We start from the raw sequence: 19,850 nt of genomic DNA, 5'->3' as shown, positions 1-19,850 counted from the left end.
GGAGAAAACCAGGGGGAGAACATGCAAACCCCACACAGAGATTGCCGAGGGTGGAATCGAACTCGGGTCTCCTATCTGTGTGGCCTGTGCACTAACCACTCGCACACCTTTTCAGTCACCAATTAACCTAGCATGTTTTTGGAATGTGGGAGGAAAAACTGGAGTACCCGGAGAAAACCCACGCATGCACGGGGAGAACATGCAAACTCCACACAGAGGTGGCCGAGGGTGGAATTGAACCCTGGTCTCCTAGCTGTGAGGCGTGCTAACCACTAAAAAAGTTATTAGTAAGCTTATTGTGGTTTGTGACCAAAAAAAAAAAACCTTAAACTATATTAGGAAAGCAGGAAGTGAACAAATGTAACAGTTACTGATTGTAAAAGTACCAGATGGAGGGGTAGAATTTAATAAGCTTTGCTTCTTCCTACTCCTTTTGGACATGTGGAACTGGGAACTGATTATGGGATGCATTCAATTGTAATCTGATGCATTTTCAAATCAAATAAAACCATTAAAAAAATTTAAAAAAAATTAAAAACAATTTTTTCTGATGTATTTTTTAATTCAATTTTTTTTTAAATGTAAATAAAAAAATACAATTAAATAAAATTAAATTATATTAGGAAAGCAGGAAGTGAACAAATGTAACAGTTAGTGATTGTAAAAGTACCAGATGGAGGGGTAGAATTTAATAAGCTTTGCTTCTTCCTACTCCTTTTGGACATGTGGAACTGGGAACTGATTATGGGATGCATTCAATTGTAATCTGATGCATTTTCAAATCAAATAAAACCATTAAAAAAATTAAAAAAAAATTAAAAACAATTTTTTCTGATGTATTTTTTAATTCAATTTTTTTTTAAATGTAAATAAAAAAATACAATTAAATAAAATTAAATTATATTAGGAAAGCAGGAAGTGAACAAATGTAACAGTTACTGATTGTAAAAGTACCAGATGGAGGGGTAGAATTTAATAAGCTTTGCTTCTTCCTACTCCTTTTGGACATGTGGAACTGGGAACTGATTATGGGATGCATTCAATTGTAATCTGATGCATGTTCAAATGGAATAAAACCATTACCATTACCATTACATATACATTTCTAAATAGTTGATGCTCACTCCTGTCTTGAACATGTGTGAAACAGCTGGTCAAGTTTGAAGGACATCCAATCCATCTGCCAATGCTTTCTAACTACATTGAAATATGTTGGCTCACTAACAGAGGCAAGTCATCCTTCATCTCCAAAAATATGAACCCTGTTTACACACATGTCGTTTTAAGAGAGGAAGTGACTACGTACGACTCTGGAGCAACAATGTTTGTGTTTATGTCGTGTGTCATACGTGTGTTTACTTGGGGATCATGTATTATGTAACACGTGTGTGGAGCTTGGTCATGAGACAACATGAAGCATTAGCAGACTCGGTTCAATAGGTTTTCACGTATTACTGTTGTGTGTCCAGGCAATGCGGAATTGAGTCGCCAATTAGCATAACATGCATGTTTTTGTAATGTGGGAGGACATGTAATACAGAGATTCAAACCCAATTCTTCACGATTTCCTGACTGTGTGGCCAACATGCAAACCATTCCTACACCGTGTAGTTGGTTTTCATTCATTTCTATCCCAGCTGTCTTGGGGCGAGAGGCGGGGTACACCCTGGACTGGTGGCCAGCCAATCACAGGGCACATATAGACAAACAACCATTCACACTCACATTCATACCTATGGACAATTTGGAGTCGCTAATTAACCTAGCATGTTTTTGGAATGTGGGAGGAAACCGGAGTATCCGGAGAAAATCAGCGCTAACCACTTGACCACCGTGCAGCCTACATTATTATTCATTCATTTTCTACTGCTTTTCCTCACAAGGGTCGCGGGGGGTGCTGGAGCCTATCCCAGCTGTCTTTTGGGCGAGAGGCGGGGTACACCCTGGACTGGTGGCCAGCCAATCACAGGGCACATATAGACAAACAACCATTCACACTCACATTCATATCTATGGACAATTTGGAGTCGCTAATTAACCGAGCATGTTTTTGGAATGTGGGAGGAAACCGGAGTACCCGGAAAAAAACCCACACATGCACAGGGGAGAACATGCAAACTCCACACAGAGATGGCCGAGGGTGGAATTGAACCCTGGTCTCCTAGCTGTGAGGTCTGCGCGCTAACCACTAGACCGCCGTGCCGCCCCGGTTGGTTTTCATGAGCAAAAAAATGAATGATCAGTTGTGTCATTTTGTCGAAATCATGCTACAGCTGCACGGTGTTCGAGTGGTTAGCGCGCAGACCTCACAGCTAGGAGACCTGAGTTCAATTCCACTCTCGGCCATCTTTATGTAGAGTTTGCATGTTCTCCCCGTCCGGGTACTCCGGTTTCCTCCCACATTCCAAAAACATGCTAGGTTAATTAGCGACTCCGAATTGTCCATAGGTATGAATGTGAGTGTGAATGGTTGTTTGTCTATATGTGCCTTGTGATTGGCTGGCCACCAGTCCAGGGTGTACCCCGCCTCTCGCCCAAAGACAGCTAGGATAGGCTCCAGCATACCCGAAAACTTAGTGAGGATAAGCAGTAGAGTCTGTCATAATCTGACCCATAGCTGTATGCTGAGTTGCCAAAGTTTGTTTGGCAAAGGAAGCACTAGCTTGCATTACAACAGTCACTTTTATTGCAAATGTTGATCCTAAATCAGATGAGAATGTCAGCATCAAGGTAGCAAAGGGATTTGGAGGATTCCTTTATGGATGTATTTGTACTTGGGTTTTTTTCCAGCATTCGCCGGAACGCTATGTTGACTTCCTTAGACAGCAAACCATTGAAATTGTCTCAAAAGCGCCTCTGCTGGTTGCAGCTGAGTAGTGCAAGACATTTGCTTCCAAATATGTTTTATGTGGAATCAAAACCACACATTGAATTATTTACAATTAATCGACAAAAAAAAAAGTCAGTAGTGATGATTACCCGATGACCGAAGATGTGTAAATAACCCAAAACAGGAGGACGTCCGTAGCAAGTGGAGACACTGAGCGATAGACTTTCAACCATGGTAGCAATTAGAGAAACATGTGGTGCAATTGGAGGCTCCAAACAGACGCACCAGCTGGACTGGTGAAAGCTGCACTCCTGGTTTTGGGAGGACAAACTGACAAAAGGCTGTCCGGCTTCCATCTTAATGACCGCTTTTGGGGACGCCCGGGTGTGTATTGATTACAGGATCTGTTCATGGCTCATAACTCTACACAGGGCGGCCACGAAGGGGGGGTTTAACCCCTCACCCCTAAACACCTAAACACAAAACATCCAAAGCCAAGTCTGGTTTGTGGTTGTCTGCTTAGCCCTAATTTCAACTTCTGCTTCGTAAAAATGACACACATAGAAGTATTTTAAAAACCTCCTCCTGTTCTTGTAAAACAGAACAGGAACCTTCAAGGAACACAAGACGTTTTTTTTGTTTCAGTTACCGTGAATGCAGAATAACTATCAACACAGAATGGGATGAAAAGCTATTTTAATTTAGCAATTTAATGCTATTCAATACGGAACAATTTAATTCAAACCAAGCTTGTTTTTCCGCGATGGGGTAGCTAGCTAGCTAAAGAGTGTGACATCATAGCATTCATTCATTCATTTTCCACCGCTTATCCTCACGAGGGTCGCGGGGGTACACCCTGGACTAGTTGCCAGCCAACTCACATTCATACCAAATCCAGATCAGTAACTGTTACATTTGTTCACTTCCTGCTTTCCTAATATAATTAAAGTATTTTTAATTTTTAATTTTTAATTTTTAATTTTTAATTTTTAATTTTTAATTTTTAATTTTTAATTTTTAATTTTTAATTTTTAATTTTTAATTTTTAATTTTTAATTTTTAATTTTTTATATTTTATTTTTTATTTTAAATTTTTCATTTTTTATTTTAAATTTTTTATTATTTTTTTATGTACATGTGCATCAGTCATTGCATATACATTGTATATACATATACAGAGACAGTAGGGGTGCTGGAGCCTATCCCAGCTGTTTTCAGGCGAGAGGCGGAGTCCAGCCAATCACAGGGCACATATAGACAAACAACCATTCACACTCACATTCACACCTATGGACAATTTGGAGTCGGGAATTAACCGAGCATGTTTTTGGAATGTGGGAGGAAACCGGAGTACCCGGAGAAAACAGGGGAGAACATGCAAACTCCACACAGAGATGGCCGAGGGTGGAATTGAACCCGGGTTTCCTAGCTGTGAGGTAACCACTCGTCCACCGTGCAACCAAACAGCCTGTTTTCAGGGGAAAAAAATACAAATTTATCCACGTAACAAAAAAATTCAAAATATTCAAGATGTATGCTTCCATCCCAATAAATCTTTTCACCACAACGGTCCGGTACGGCGACCGCATTACTGCTGCGGCTGCGCCGATCAGTCTGTCGACCTCACGCTCCCACCTTCCGTCACTCGTGAACAAGACCCCCGAGATACTTAAACTCCTCCACCTGGGGCAGGACCTCATTCCCAACCCAGAGGGAGCACTTCACCCTTTTCCGACTGAGAACCGGTCGATCTACGTTCCCACCCTCACTTATGGTCATTAGCTTTGGGAATCAGTTGAGTTGGCTTGGGCATCTAGTCCGGATGCCTCCCGGATGCCTCCCTTGTGAGGTGTTCCAGGCAGTCGGGAAAAGACCCCGGAGCAGACCTAGGACACGCTGAAGGGATTATGTCTCACAGCTGGCCTCGGAACACCTCGGTGTCCTCCCAGTGGAGCTGTATGAGGTGGCCTGGGACCGGGAAGTCTGGGCTTTCCTACTGAGACTGCTTCCCTCACGACCCAGATCCGGATAATCGGAGACAAATGGATAAATCGAAGTGATAATAGTGTTCTTTTCCTGCATTGTCAATCAATGAAATGCAGCGTTCGTTCCTTGGAATGTCAAAGAAACCTATAATTGACATTCCAAGAGTCGTATAAGCGGTACTCCTTCCTGGCTGTAGCGTTTTCGGGGGAAGCCCTTTATCACAACACCCTCCTGTTTGAAGCCCATATGGAAGCCGTTGGGGTATATGATCTCTCCGGAGAATAGACTTTGTGGATTTTTGTTTGAGTCGGGTTTTACAAGTTGCTGGCACATGCGACCCAAGTCCAGATATCCTCCTCTGATTGGCCCAACATGTGGCTCGTTAGAAGTGAGAGTTTAAGGCGCACCTTCAACGTTTTTTTTTGAGCCACGGCACATTTTTTTTTACATTGTAAAAATCTTGTGGCACACCACTAAACCAAAAATGTTCCAAAATGTCACCACGACCTCACACGTGCATCAATAAGTCCATGGGAGGAACAAGGTAGGTGTTGCCACACGGACCAATATTACATTGCTATGCTAGTCTTTACACCACAGACACTCCACAGTAGCCACGTTTTTACATCACCACTTTTTCTCTTTCCGAATCACCTTTCCGGGAAAAACAATGGTATCCATAGAAAGGAATATTCCAATCTCTTGTCTATACATGCGTTCGTGAAAATCAACCAGAATAGTTAATAGGGCATGCCCAGTAAAACGTAAACATCAACATCACGTGATACCGGCTTCCCCAAGTTTCTCTTTCACTTATTAAAGCTTATTAAATCCTACCCCTCCATCTGGTACTTTTACAATCAGTAACTGTTACATTTGTTCACTTCCTGCCTTTTTTTATTTTATTTTTTAAATTAAATTAAAACATATTTTTTTGTTTTTAATTTTTTAAATTTTTTTAAAAACTTTTTTTTATGTTTTTATTTCATTTGAACATGCATCAGATTACAATTGAATGCATCACATAATCAGTTCACAGTTCCACATGTCCAAAAGGAGTAGGAAGAAACAAAGCTTATTAAATCCTACCCCTCCATCTGGTACTTTTACAATCACTAACTGTTACATTTGTTCACTTCCTGCTTTCATAATATAATTTAAGTTCTTTTTTTTATTTATTTTATTTTTGTCATGTACCAAAGTATGATGTGATTTTTAATTATATTTTTTAATTAAAAAAATCTGTCTTTGTTTTTAATTTTTTTTTTAGATTTTTTAAAAATGTTTTTATTTCATTTGAACATGCATCAGATTACAATTGAATGCATCCCATAATCAGTTCCCAGTTCCACATGTCCAAAAGGAGTAGGAAGAAGCAAAGCTTATTAAATCCTACCCCTCCATCTGGTACTTTTACAATCAGTAACTGTTACATTTTTCACTTCCTGCCTTTCTAATATAATTTAAGTTTATTTTATTTTATTTTTTTAATAAAAAATATGTTTTTGTTTTTATTTTTTTTTAGATTTTTAAAAATGGTTTTATAAAATAATTTTAGTTTTTTTATAATTTTTTTTTAAATTAAAAATATTTTATTTTAATTTTTTTACATTTTTTTTTTATTTTTATTTTTTATGTTTTTATTTCATTTGAACATGCATCAGATTACAATTGAATGCATCCCATAATCAGTTCACAGTTCCACATGTCCAAAAGGAGTAGGAAGAAGCAAAGCTTATTAAATCCTACCCCTCCATCTGGTACTTTTACAATCAGTAACGGTTACATTTGTTCACTTCCTGCCTTTCTAATATAATTTAATTTTTGTTTATTTTATTTTTTTAATCAAATTAAAACACATTTTTTTGTTTTTAATTTTTTATATTTTTTTAGAAACTTTAAAAAAATGTTTTTTTTTCATTTGAACATCTGGAACATCATCCCCTCCATCTGGTACTTTTACAATCAGTAACTGTTACATATTTACAAATGATGATTAATAAATGTTAATTATAAAAAGTGATATTGGATAATTCCTCACGGTACGCCTGACGGGTTCTCAAGGTACACTAGTGTGCCGCGGGGCAGTGCTTGAAAATCACTGACCTATAGGTTAACAAAATCTCCCCTTGTTGGTGTGCACAATTCAAAGCTTCTATAATGGGGCACAACACCTGATTCCCAAATATGACAGAGGCACCATCATGTGCTGAAATATTACCCGTGTAAGATTGACCGCAGAGAGAAAATACATGATCGTCTGTCAGCCTACCGTCTGTTTCACATTAGAACAATAGAGGAGCTTTAAAGTATATGTTGAAGTTTCGTTTGTGGACACCAACGTCTAGTTTTTCTGCAGACCTGTAAGCTGGCAGCCATGTGGAAATCACATGTTGGGAAAAAGATTAACACTCACTTGAAATGATTAGGAAAATCATTATATGGAACGCTCAATAGAACAATTTTTGGATTATTTTTAACATCTGACTTAGTTAGTCCTGAATAGAGGCGCCTGCCGGTTCATGCAGTCACTTCCTGTTTATTTTATCATGCAGCTGACAGGTCATTTCATATCACAAACAAATAATCCCATGGCAGTTGAATGCATCCCATAATCAGTTCACAGTTCCACATGTCCAAAAGGAGTAGGAAGAAGCAAAGCTTATTAAATCCTACCCCTCCATCTGGTATTTTTACAATCAGTAACTGTTACATTTGTTCACTTCCTGCTTTCCTAATATAATTTATTTTTATTTAAATTTTTAAATTTAATTAAAAAATATTTTTTGTTTTGTTTGGAGGGGTAGGATTTAATAAGCTTTGCTTCTTCCTAATGCTTTTGGAAATGTGGAACTGGGAACTGATTATGGGATGCACTCAATTGTAATCTGATGCATGTTCAAATGAAATTAAACCATTAAATTTTTTTTTTAATTAAAAACAAACATTTTTTTTCTTTAAATTAAAAAATAAAATAAAAAAAACTTAAATTATATTAGGAAAGCAGGAAGTGAACAAATGTAACAGTTACTGATTGTAAAAGTACCAGATGGAGGGGTAGGATTTAATAAGCTTTGCTTCTTCCTACTCCTTTTGGACATGTGGAACTGGGAACTGATTATGGGATGCATTCAATTGTAATCTGATGCATTTTCAAATTAAATAAAACCATTACCATTACCATTTTCCTTTAGGGAGCGTGGGGGTAAAATGGCTCTTTTGATAGGAAAGGTTGCCGACCCCTTCTTTAAACACATATATTATATAATATAATAATATGAAACACTTTTTAATGAGAACAAGCAGGTGATGCCGGCACAAAAATTCACATGGAAATGTACCCTGAATGTGTATTAAGTTTGTTTTACATTTCCATAACAACAGTATATAATAATAACCTTGAATACATTTTTAATATACATACCTCTTTGTAATTATGTTTGCATTATTATACTGACCTCTCATTCTAGTTACAGTAATTCTAGGAGATATAGGTATAATACGTTTAGTACCTTAAGGCATTATGTATTCATTCTTTCCAACCTTACAGTATATTATTATTATTATTATTATTAGTTAACACCGCTTCAAAATGCCCCCAAGTTAAATGCCCAAACATTTATAATATTGGTTGGATTAAATCAAATTACAAGCCAGAGCCTCGACACTGCTAAATACTTTTTGTTTTTGATTTTATTGGAAAATAATTCTCATGGTCTCCAGTGACTATTAGTAGAAATGATGCATTCACTGAAGCTTTAGGTACCAAATACTTTTAAATGAGACGGGTTCAAGAGCTTAAGTTTGTGAGGATGCGGATCACAGAGGACTGGAAGGAAATTACAGTTTTCACCTGAAAATGTTGCATTTAAGCCTGTAAGGCAGGGGTGGGCAAACTTTTTGACTTGTGGGCCACATTGATTTAACAACATTGACGGGGGGGCCAGACTATATAATATTTTACACGTAACTGTCAATTTTTACACGTATATTTTACACACGTTTTACATGTAAAAGTGTCATGCAATCTGCTATATGTGCACTTTGAGATGATTTATTTGATGTAAAGTGTGTTATAAATTAAATGTATTATAATAACAATAATAATAATTATTATTATTCAATATTTTTATTTAGTAGTATTATTAATAATAATTACTATTATTAATAATAATTATTATTTTATTTAATATTATTATTAATTATTAATATGTCAATAATTAATAATGTCAATAATTAATAATATTATATTAATTATATTATTAAGGCTCAAGCCTTGATGTCAGGTTGTATGTTGAGTTTAAATGAAATACTTTGGAAAAAACAGGTGGGCCGTATTCAAGCACTTGGCGGGCCGGATGTGGCCCCCGGGCCGTAGTTTGCCCACCCCTGCTGTAAGGAAAAGATGCGTTTTATTGCTGAGTCGGCTGCATCGGCATGTTTGTTTGGACTCTCCCGAACCGCCAACAAAGATCTTAATAGATTCTTTTTCAGGTGACCGGATTCGGACACAACCTCCCGAAACCTGAGCACGGTTTCCAAGTTATAATTAAGTTAGGAATGTCGGCCATTTCTACTCTTTTATTTCCAAGCGATTCTGGTTTTATTACTCTCGGAAAGTAATGATCGGCGTGCATATTTGTGAAATGGGTGGAATGCGAGGCAATTAGTTTTAATGATGTTCAAGACAAATCTGCACGACAGCAATTACCGTGACAATGTGCTCAACAGGCCAGAGGCAGGGCCCACGGAAGATGCAGACAGGCGGTAATGCCAAAGCCATGCAAGAGGCTTCATGTGGGGCACATGTAACTGACCCCCCCCCATACTATTGTCATTGCTGACAATATTGTTCCTGGAAAAATGGCCTTTCACACAACATCACGGCCACACAGACAGGCACATGGTTCTTCCTAACTAAGTGGGAAAAAGACATTAGTAATTCATTCGTTCATTGCTGGAGCCTATCCCAGATGACTTTGGGCGAGAGGCGGGGTTACACCCCGGACTGGTGGCCAGCCAATCACAGGGCACATATAGACAAACAACCATTCACACTCACGTTCATACCTATTCAGCCAGAAGCTAACTGTTCAGCTACAAGCTAAGTGTTAAGCTACAAGCTAAGTGTTCAGCTACAAGCTAACTGTTTGGCTGCAAGCTAACTGTTTGGCTGCAAGCTAACTGTTCGGCTACATGCTAACTGTCCAGCTACAAGCTTAATGTCCTGCTACAAGCTAACTGTCCAGTTACAAGCTAACTGTTCAGCTAGAAGCTAACTGTTCAGCTACAAGCTAAGTGTTAAGCTACAAGCTAACTGTTCAGTTTCAAGCTACCTGTTCAGCTACAAGGTAACTGTCCAGCTACAAGCTAACTGTCCAGTTACAAGCTAACTGTTCAGCTACAAACTAACTGTTCAGTCAGAAGCCAACTGTTCAGCTACAAGCTAACTGTTCAGCTACAAGCTAACTGTCCTAGCTACAAGCTAACTGTCCTAGCTACAAGCTAACTGTTCAGCTACAAGCTAACTGTCCTAGCTACAAGCTAACTGTCCTAGCTACTAGCCAACTGTTCAGCCAGAAGCTAACTGTTCAGCTACAAGCTAACTTTTCAGCCAGAAGCTAACTGTTCAGCTACAAGCTAACTGTTCAGCAACAAGCCAACTGTTCAGCTACAAGCCTAACTATTCAGCTACAAGCTAACTGTCCAGCTACAAGCTAACTGTCCAGCTACAAGCTAACTGTTCAGCTATAAGCCAACTGTTCAGCTACAAGCCAACTGTTCAGCCACAAGCTAACTGTTCAGCTAAAAGCTAACTGTCCAGCTACAAGCTAACTGTTCAGCTACAAGCTAACTGTTTAGCCACAAGCCTAACTATTCAGCCACAAGCTAACTGTTGAGCTACAAGCTAACTATTCAGCTACAAGCTAACTGTCCTAGCTACAAGCTAACTGTCCAGCTACAAGGTAACTGTCCAGCTACAAGCTAACTGTTCAGCCAGAAGCTAACTGTTCAGCTACAAACTAACTGTTCAGCTACAAGCTAACTGTTCAGCCAGAAGCTAACTGTTCGGCTACAAGCTAACTGTTCGGCTACAAGCTAACTGTCCAGCTACATGCTAACTGTCCAGCTACAAGCTAAATGTCCAGCTACAAGCTAACTGTTCAGCCAGAAGCTAAGTGTTAAGCTACAAGCTAACTGTTCAGCTACAAGCTAACTGTCCAGCTACATGCTAATTGTTCAGCTACAAGCTAACTGTTCAGCTACAAGCTAACTGTCCAGCTACAAGCTAACTGTTCAGCTACAAGCCTAACTATTCAGCTACAAGCTAACTGTCCAGCTACAAGCTAACTGTTCAGCTGCAAGCTAACTGTTCAGCTACAAGCTAACTGTTCAGCCAGAAGCTAACGGTTCAGCTACAAGCTAACTGTCCAGCTACAAGCTAACTGTCCAGCTACATGCTAATAGTCCAGCTACAAGCTAACTGTTCAGCTACAAGCTAACTGTCCAGCTACAAGCTAACTGTTCAGCTACAAGCCAACTGTTCAGCTACAAGCCAACTGTCCAGCTACAAGCTAACTGTTCAGCCAGAAGCTAACTGTTCAGCTACAAGCTAACTGTCCGGCTACAAGCTAACTGTTCGGCTACAAGCTAACTGTTCGGCTACAAGCAAACTGTTCAGCTACAAGCTAACTGTCCAGCTACAAGCTAACTGTTCAGCTACAAGCCAACTGTTCAGCCAGAAGCTAACTGTTCAGCTACAAGCTAACTGTTCAGCTACAAGCTAACTGTTCAGTTACAAGCTAACTATTTAGCTACAAGCTAACTCTCCAGCTACAAGCCAACTGTTCAGCCAGAAGCTAACTGTTCAGCTACAAGCTAACTGTTCAGCCAGAAGCTAACTGTTCAGCTACAAGCTAACTGTTTAGCTAACTGAATTTACTCAAGAGTCATTCAGTGAGTCAAACCGGCTTCACCAGGGTGTGATATTTGATGCCCCCCTAGCTTCCAGATGCCGTGCTAGCGTTCCCGCCTGCAATCTGTCAGCATCCACAGCATCTGAGTCAACAGCATTCCGAGTGTTGACAGAATGCCGCTGTTTTCTTTTGCTGCCACAGACCGGTGGCCTGATTTACTGTTAAAAGGACAATGTCCTAACCCCCTCTGTACATACATATGTGTCACAAGATCCAGGGTCTGTTTACTTAAATCGCATGCCGGCGGGATTTCGGTGCTTGAAGTGCGATGGGAGGATGTGGAAGTATGCCGGCGGCGTGCTGACACAGATTATTTTTCCATGACCACTACATGACCTCAGCACCGGTCTATTTTGTTCCTATATGCAATTTTATGACATGTATTTTTAATGGACGCTTATGCATTAAAAAAAATGCACAGATGTAACTGACCAAAATAAACAATAATGAAGAAATAGCAATATCAACAACGTAAGCATGATGTCATCAAAATATGATAATACACATGCCCACCCGTGGTTAATAAAAATGGTAATTCAATGCTAAAGCCGAGAGACATGATACAATCTAATTGTTCTTCTACAATCTGACTGTTTTGCTACAAGCTAACTGAACAGCCAGAAGCTAACTTTTCAGCTAGAACCTAACTGTTTAGCTTGAAGCTAACTGTTCAGCTACAAGCTAACTGTTTAGTTCCAAGCTAACTGTTCAGCCAGAAGCTAACTGTTCAGCTACAAGCTAACTGTTTAGCTACAATCTAACTGTTCAGCCAGAAGCTAACTGTTCAGCCAGAAGCTAACTGTTCAGCCAGAAGCTAACTGTTCCGCCACAAGCTAACTGTTCCGCCACAAGCTAACTGTTCCGCCACAAGCTAACTGTTCAGCTAGAAGCTAACTGTTCAGCTACAAGCTAACCATTTTGCTATGAGCTAATTGTTCAGCCAGAAGCTAACTGTTCAGCTACAAGCTAACCGTTCTGCTACAAGCTAACCATTCTGCTACGAGCTAACTGTTCAGCCAGAAGCTAACTGTTCAGCTACAAGCTAACTGTTGAGCCAGAAGCTAACTGTTCAGGTACAAGCTAACTGTTCAGCTGCAAGCTAAATATTCAGCCACAAGCTAACTGTTCAGCTACAAGCTAACTGTTTAGTTCCAAGTTAACTCTTCAGCCAGAAGCTAACTGTTCCGCCACAAGCTAACTGTTCCGCCACAAGCTAACTGTTCCGCCGCAAGCTAACTGTTCAGCTACAAACTAACTGTTCAGCTACAAGCTAACCGTTCTGCTACAAGCTAACCATTCTGCTAGGAGCTAACTGTTCAGCCAGAAGCTAACTGTTCAGCTACAAGCTAACTGTTTAGCTAGATGCTAACTGTTCTGTTACAAGCTAACTGTTCAGCTACATACTAACTTTGCAGTTACAAGATAACTGTTCAACTTGAAGCTAACTGTTCTGCTAGAACCCAACTGCTAATAAACAGAGCTATATATAATAATGAAGAAATAGCAATATCAACAACGCAAGCATGATGTCATCAAAATATGATAATACACATGCCCACCCGTGGTTAATAAAAATGGTAATTCAAAGCTAAAGCCGAGAGCATGGGTGTCAAACTCTATCGCACTCGGGGCCAAAACTCACAGCCGGCTTTCGGTCGCGGGCCAAACAGGACAACCCCCCCCCCCCCCACCCCCCATGTGAAATTTGAAAATAGCTCCCTAAACAGAACCATGAACCTTGATTATGTAAGCTTTACCTTAGCCAGAAGCTGGATAAGTAGGCGATCGCATGTATTTGTAAGAAATTGAACATGACAGCCCCCCCCAGGCTTTCTTCGACATAAAAGGTACAGAAAATATCCAGAAGTTAACCTGATTGAATACATTTAAAATCAACCCCGTTTCCGAGATCTGGGGAGACATTTCTACTACGACTGGCGCTCCATACAATTTGCAAAATGTTCTAAAATGACTCGCCATCTGTGTTCTCTCTTCAGCTGACTGCCAGCCGCCCTGCCAGAACCGCGGTTCCTGCAGCCGCCCGCATACCTGCGTGTGCCGCTCGGGTTTCCAGGGCCCCCGCTGTGAGGAGGTGGCTCCCGAGCAGGTGTACATCCAAGACAGAGGGACCTTGAGGCGCGTCCAGCCGGGTAGCAACCCGTTCCAGAGAGACCAACCGCGGAGACGGCCTGCGGAAAGGCAAGCCGTCGATAGCGCCAAGGTTCAAACCCCGCGACCTGCAACCACCAAGCAGCCGGTCCACACTGTGTAAGTGATTCAGCTGTGTTCTTTTTAAAGATAGAAAAAAACACTTTGACATGCCCAACAAGGGGGGGGGGGGCATTTACTAAGTCTCCTGTTAACCAGCACCATCTTCACTCTGACTAACAGTAGCTAAATGTTCAGCTACAAGCTAACTGTTCAGCTGCAAGCTAACTGTTCAGCTACATGCTAACTGTTCAGCTACAAGCTAACTGTTCAACCAGAAGCTAACTGTTCAGCTACAAGCTAACTGTTCTGCTACAAGCTAACTGTTCTGCTACAAGGTAACTGTTCAGCTACAAGCTAACTCTTCTGCTACAAGCTAACTGTTCAGCTCCAAACTAACTGTTCAGCTAGAAGCTAACTGTTCAGCTAGAAGCTAACTCTTCAGTTACAAGCGAACTGTTCAGCTACAAGCTAACTGCGCAGTTACAAGATAACTGTTCAGCTAGAAGCTAACTGTTCAGTTCAAAGCTAATTGTTCAGCTAGAAGCTAACTCTTCAGTTCCAAGCTAATTGTTCAGCTAGAAGCTAACTGTTCAGTTAGAAGCTAACTGTTCAGTTACAAGCTAACTGTTCAGCTACAAGCTAACAGTTCTGCTACAAGCTAACCGTTCTGCTACAAGCTAACTGTTCAGCCAGAAGCTAATTGTTCAGCTACACGCTAACTGTTCAGCTAGAAGCTAACTCTGCAGTTACAAGATAACTGTTCAGCTAGAAGCTAACTGTTCAGTTCCAAGCTAACTGTTCAGCCCCAAGGTAACTGTGCAGCTACAAGCTAACTGTTCTGCTACAAGCTAACTGTTTAGCTACAAGCCAACTGTTCAGCCAGAAGCTAACTGTTTAGCTAGAAGCTAACTGTTCAGTTACAAGCTAACTGTTCAGCTACATACTATCTGTGCAGTTACAAGATAACTGTTCAGCTAGAAGCTAACTGTTCTGCTAGAACCCAACTGCTAATAAACAGAGCTAAAACAGCTCTTTGTATCTGTTGCTTCTAAACTAATTGGAAACTTTTTTTTAACATATTTTATCTTTGTTTTAGCTCATGTATTGAAACCAAGCATTAGCTAGCAATATATTGTTAGCTAGATATCAGTAGCCTTGAAGGTCATCAATTCCTTTCAAGGTTAAAAATGAGCATACTAGCAAAGGAAGACGTTAATTTAATAAGAGTGACTTCTATAGCCTGTGTTGTTTTACGACTTTATACCTGTCGGTTCAAAGGTTATTAGCCCGGAATAAGCTGTTTTGTATGTTGTTAGGGTGACATGAAGTTGTATGATATTCCCATCAGCAGTGTAGTGCATCAACGGTGACTTACCCCCCACTCATAGCATATAAGTAAAGAATTTTGCTTATCAAAACAATAAGCATTGGAAAAAGTAATACATTTGCATTACAAATAGCAGCTGAAAAAAAAGCAAAAAAAAATTCCAAACCATCTCTTTAAGTGTTTTATTTTTCCAGTCACAAGATAATAACTATATTTTGACATAAGGACTAACAGTGACGTATGACACGCATTCACCCTGCCATGACTTCATGCAAGTCTATTCATCTGGAAAAAAAACAGAAGTTTGTCAAAATTATCTTTAGTGCCATGCAGGGAGGCCCACAAAAAAAAAGATATAAACAACCAGATTAGAACATTTAAAAACCATTCTTGAACAAACAGCTGTTTAATTACAAACCTTCTCCACCATGTGTGTTTACGATTTGTGCTGAATCATTCCAGATGACTCGATTCAACTGTTAATCTTTGATGCACACTATGTAAAACACATGTCAAGACTGATAAGAGTTTGCTTCTTTATTTGAGGTATTAAGGTAAAGCTGTAATATATGGAATAATATAACACGCTTTACCAGACAGAAGTGTCAACCAACTTTTTTTTTTTTAATAGATTGTGACAGTTTTTTTTTTTTTTTTGACATATTCACTCATTTTCCTCCTGATTTTGGAATAACTCAAACACATCCAGCTAATAAATTCTGTGATGAACAATTTTTTGTAGTAAACTCCCCAAAGACTGCTTTGTTCAGCTAGAAATTAACTGTTCAGCCACAAGCTAACTGTTCAGCTACAAGCTAACTGTTCAGCTACAAGCTAACTGTTCAGCTACAAGCTAAATGTTCTGCTACAAGCTAACTGTTCAGCCACAAGCTAACTGTTCTGCTACAAGCTAACTGTTCAGCTACAAGCTAACTGTTCAGCTACAAGCTAAATGTTCTGCTACAAGCTAACTGTTCAGCCACAAGCTAACTGTTCTGCTACAAGCTAACTGTTCAGCTACAAGCTAACTGTCCAGCTAGAACAGGGGTCGGCAACCTTTACTATGAAAAGAGCCATTTCACCCACTTGCCCACTAAAGAAAAATAGCCTGGAGCCGCAAAACGTTGTATGTTTAAAACAACATTGGAGGGGAAAAAAAAGACGAGTTGGAGTACTCTTGCTAGTACTGGAGATAAACTTTTGTTTTTAAATGAGCTCTAATTTATTTTTTAGAATCGTCAAATAACTCATTTATAATAATTAATAACTCAAATAACTCAAAGTATTACTCATTTCCCTTCATGTTAACCTGTCAGAGAGAACTGGATAGCATCCTGTCTGCTCATTCAGTCACCAGTCAGAACTCAGTCAGGATGCATTCATGGTCTCACACAAAGTTGGATTTTTGTAAACTCATAACAAAGACGTGCATTTTCACCACACGGGTGCTAAAAAATATTCAAGCATTGCAAAGGGAGCCGCAACAAAGAGGCTGGAGAGCCACATGCGGCTCTGGAGCCGCGGGTTGCTGACCCCTGAGCTAGAAGTTAACTGTTCAGCCACAAGCTAACTGTTCAGCTACAAGCTAACTGTTCAGCTACAAGCTAACTGTTCAGCTACAAGCTAAATGTTCTGCTACAAGCTAACTGTTCAGCCACAAGCTAACTGTTCTGCTACAAGCTAACTGTTCAGCTACAAGCTAACTGTTCAGCTACAAGCTAACTGTTCAGCTACAAGCCAACTGTTCAGCTACAAGCTAACTGTTCAGCCTGACGCTAACTGTTCAGCTACAAGCCAACTGTTCAGCTACAAGCTAACTGTTCAGCTACAAGCTAACTGTTCAGCTACAAGCTAACTGTTCAGCTACAAGCTAAATGTTCTGCTACAAGCTAACTGTTCAGCCACAAGCTAACTGTTCTGCTACAAGCTAACTGTTCAGCTACAAGCTAACTGTTCAGCTACAAGCTAACTGTTCAGCTACAAGCCAACTGTTCAGCTACAAGCCAACTGTTCAGCTACAAGCTAACTGTTCAGCCTGACGCTAACTGTTCAGCTACAAGCTAACTGTTAAGCGACAAGCTCAGTGTTCAGCTACAAGCTAACTGTCCATTTACAAGCTAACTGTCCAGCTACAAGCCAACTGTTCAGCCAGAAGCTAACTGTTCAGCTACAAGCTAACTGTTCAGTTACAAGCTAACTGTTCAGCTACAAGCTAATTGTTCTGCTACAATCCAACTGTTCAGCTACAAGCTAACTGTCCAGCTACAAGCTAACTCTTCAGCTACAAGCTAAATGTTCAGCTACAAGTTAACTGTTCAGCCAGAAGTTAACTGTTCAGCTAGAAGTTAACTTTTCAGCTACAAGCTAAATGTTCAGCTACAAGCCAACTGTTCAGCTACAAGCTAACTGTTCAGCTAGAAGCTAACTGTTCAGCTAGAAGCTAACTGTTCAGCTAAAAGTTAACTGTTCTGCTACAATCTAACTGTTCTGCTACAAGCTAACTGTTCGGCCAGAAGCTAACTGTTCAGCTACAAGCTAACTGTTCAGCTACAATAATATAACACAGTTTACCAGACAGAAGTGTCAGCCAGCTTTTTAAAAAAAAATAGATTGTGACCGTTCTGTTTTTTTTTTGGTGACATATTCACTCATTTTCCTCCTGATTTTGGAATAACTCAAACACATCCAGCTAATAAATTCTGTGATGAACAATTTTTTGTAATAAACTCCCCAAAGACTGCTAATCAGACAGGCCTAATAGTTTCTTGGCTTGCATTATTTTAGCTGCAGTTTGCTTAGAAATGGTCTGATTAATCACCTGATCATGGCAAGATCCATATTCTTGATTCAGCATGCTGATGTGTTTTTCAAACAAGGCTTTTCTGGGAAAATGTTCATAGCTTGTCATTGATTACAACTAACATTTGTCAAACTGTTCTCATTTTGGGACCAAGACCCAATTATTCTCCAAAAAAAATAATTCCCTTGCTGGCATGCCAGAGTATTACAGTATGAGTTTTTTTTCTCTCAAAAGTAATTTTATTCCAATTTTTTTTTGACCCTCGTCCCCTTTCCACTCAAAAATATAATGTACTTATGTACTTGGTGACCGGCAGCTCACAGTTCAAGGTCTGTAGTCACAATGAACAAGGGATTCGAACATATGGTTCGAATACATAATAATAGGTTAATCAAATAATCAATAATCAGGATATACAACATTCACAGTTCGATATTTTTTTTATACAAAAAAAGTACCTTGTCTTTTTACATTAGAATTTTATAGAAATTGCCAAGGCTGCACAGTGGTTCAGTGGTTAGCATATAGGTCACAAAGTCTGGGGTTTGATTCTCCGTTTGGGAATCTCTGTGTGGAGTTTACATGTTCATCCCAGTTCGTCTGTGGGTTTTCTCCGGGTACTCCGCTTTCCTCCCACATTCCAAAAACATGCTAGGTTAATTAGCGACTCCGAATTGTCCATAGTTATTGTAGAAATCCTCCCCCTGAGGACTCTAAGTGGGTTTCGAATCGAGGATAAGGGAATCTTAAAGAACCAAATCATAGAACGAGAACCAGATTATTTATTCCTGACAACAATACCTAATACAGATGTCCGGGCTTATCTGCAGTCCCTGTATGCCTACAAGTAAGCGGGTCTTATTACAGCGCAGCTGCAAAAAAAGCACACTTCCGGTCTTTTATACACTCGAGGCTGGAGTCCTGGACCAATCAGCTTTCGCCACTGCTCTTTTTGTCTGTATTTGTGAGACTATGTGTTTTGTTTTAGCTTATATCTTTAGCTAGCACAATTGAGCAAATACCAACAGTATGAATGTGAGTGTGAATGGTTGTTTGTCACTGTGTTGTGAAACACATGATCATATTCTGTTTTATTGCTAATTGTGCTGTTGGGTTGACATTTTGTGTATTCGCTAGTGTTGTAGTTGTAGTATTCCAGCTCTTTCATAGTATTGTTCTTGTTCACGTTGCTTTCCAAAACAATCATCATTGAGTCATAGTAATTCTAAGTACTATGCAGTGGCGTCTGCCATGAGTATTCCTCCTTGTTGTTGTCTTACATAACATATTTGCTTAGTGACTCACAGGTGAGGGTCAACCAGAGTGATAGTAAAAGGAAACCAGTCATGCTGAGTCACTTTGTGCCCTCCTGGTGACTCTTCACCCTCGTGATTCTGCTAAAGCTGACTAACTATTTAGTCAGAAGTACGCTTGGGTCGTCCATGAGATGTTCTTCTCTCGTTCAGCCAGACGCTAACTGTTCAGCTACAAGCTAACTGTTCAGCTAGAAGATAACTGTTCAGCTACAATCTAAATGTTCTGCTACAATCTAACTGTTCAGCCAGAAGCTAACTGTTCAGCTACAAGCTAACTATTCAGCTACAAGCTAACTATTCAGCTACAAGCTAACTGTTCAGCTAGAAGCTAACTGTTCAGCTAGACGTTAACTGTTCAGCTACAATCTAACTGTTCAGCCAGAAGCTAACTGTTAAGCTACAA

General features: G+C 39.7%; 1 protein-coding gene across 3 annotated transcripts in view; it reads left to right on the top strand.

The window, feature by feature from the left end:
- The window catches only part of LOC131140425 (latent-transforming growth factor beta-binding protein 2-like), a 168,952-nt gene that overhangs the window by 19,185 nt on the left and 129,917 nt on the right, over nucleotides 1-19,850 (top strand). For all 3 annotated transcript variants that reach the window (XM_058090847.1, XM_058090846.1, XM_058090845.1), the window contains exon 3: nucleotides 13,791-14,061. In XM_058090847.1, the coding sequence (XP_057946830.1) occupies nucleotides 13,791-14,061 (271 nt within the window). The remainder of the gene's footprint in view (nucleotides 1-13,790; nucleotides 14,062-19,850) is intronic.

Source organism: Doryrhamphus excisus, chromosome 13, assembly GCF_030265055.1.
Source record: "Doryrhamphus excisus isolate RoL2022-K1 chromosome 13, RoL_Dexc_1.0, whole genome shotgun sequence".
NCBI lineage: Eukaryota > Metazoa > Chordata > Actinopteri > Syngnathiformes > Syngnathidae > Doryrhamphus > Doryrhamphus excisus.
This window is presented reverse-complemented; position numbering and strand designations above follow the sequence as displayed.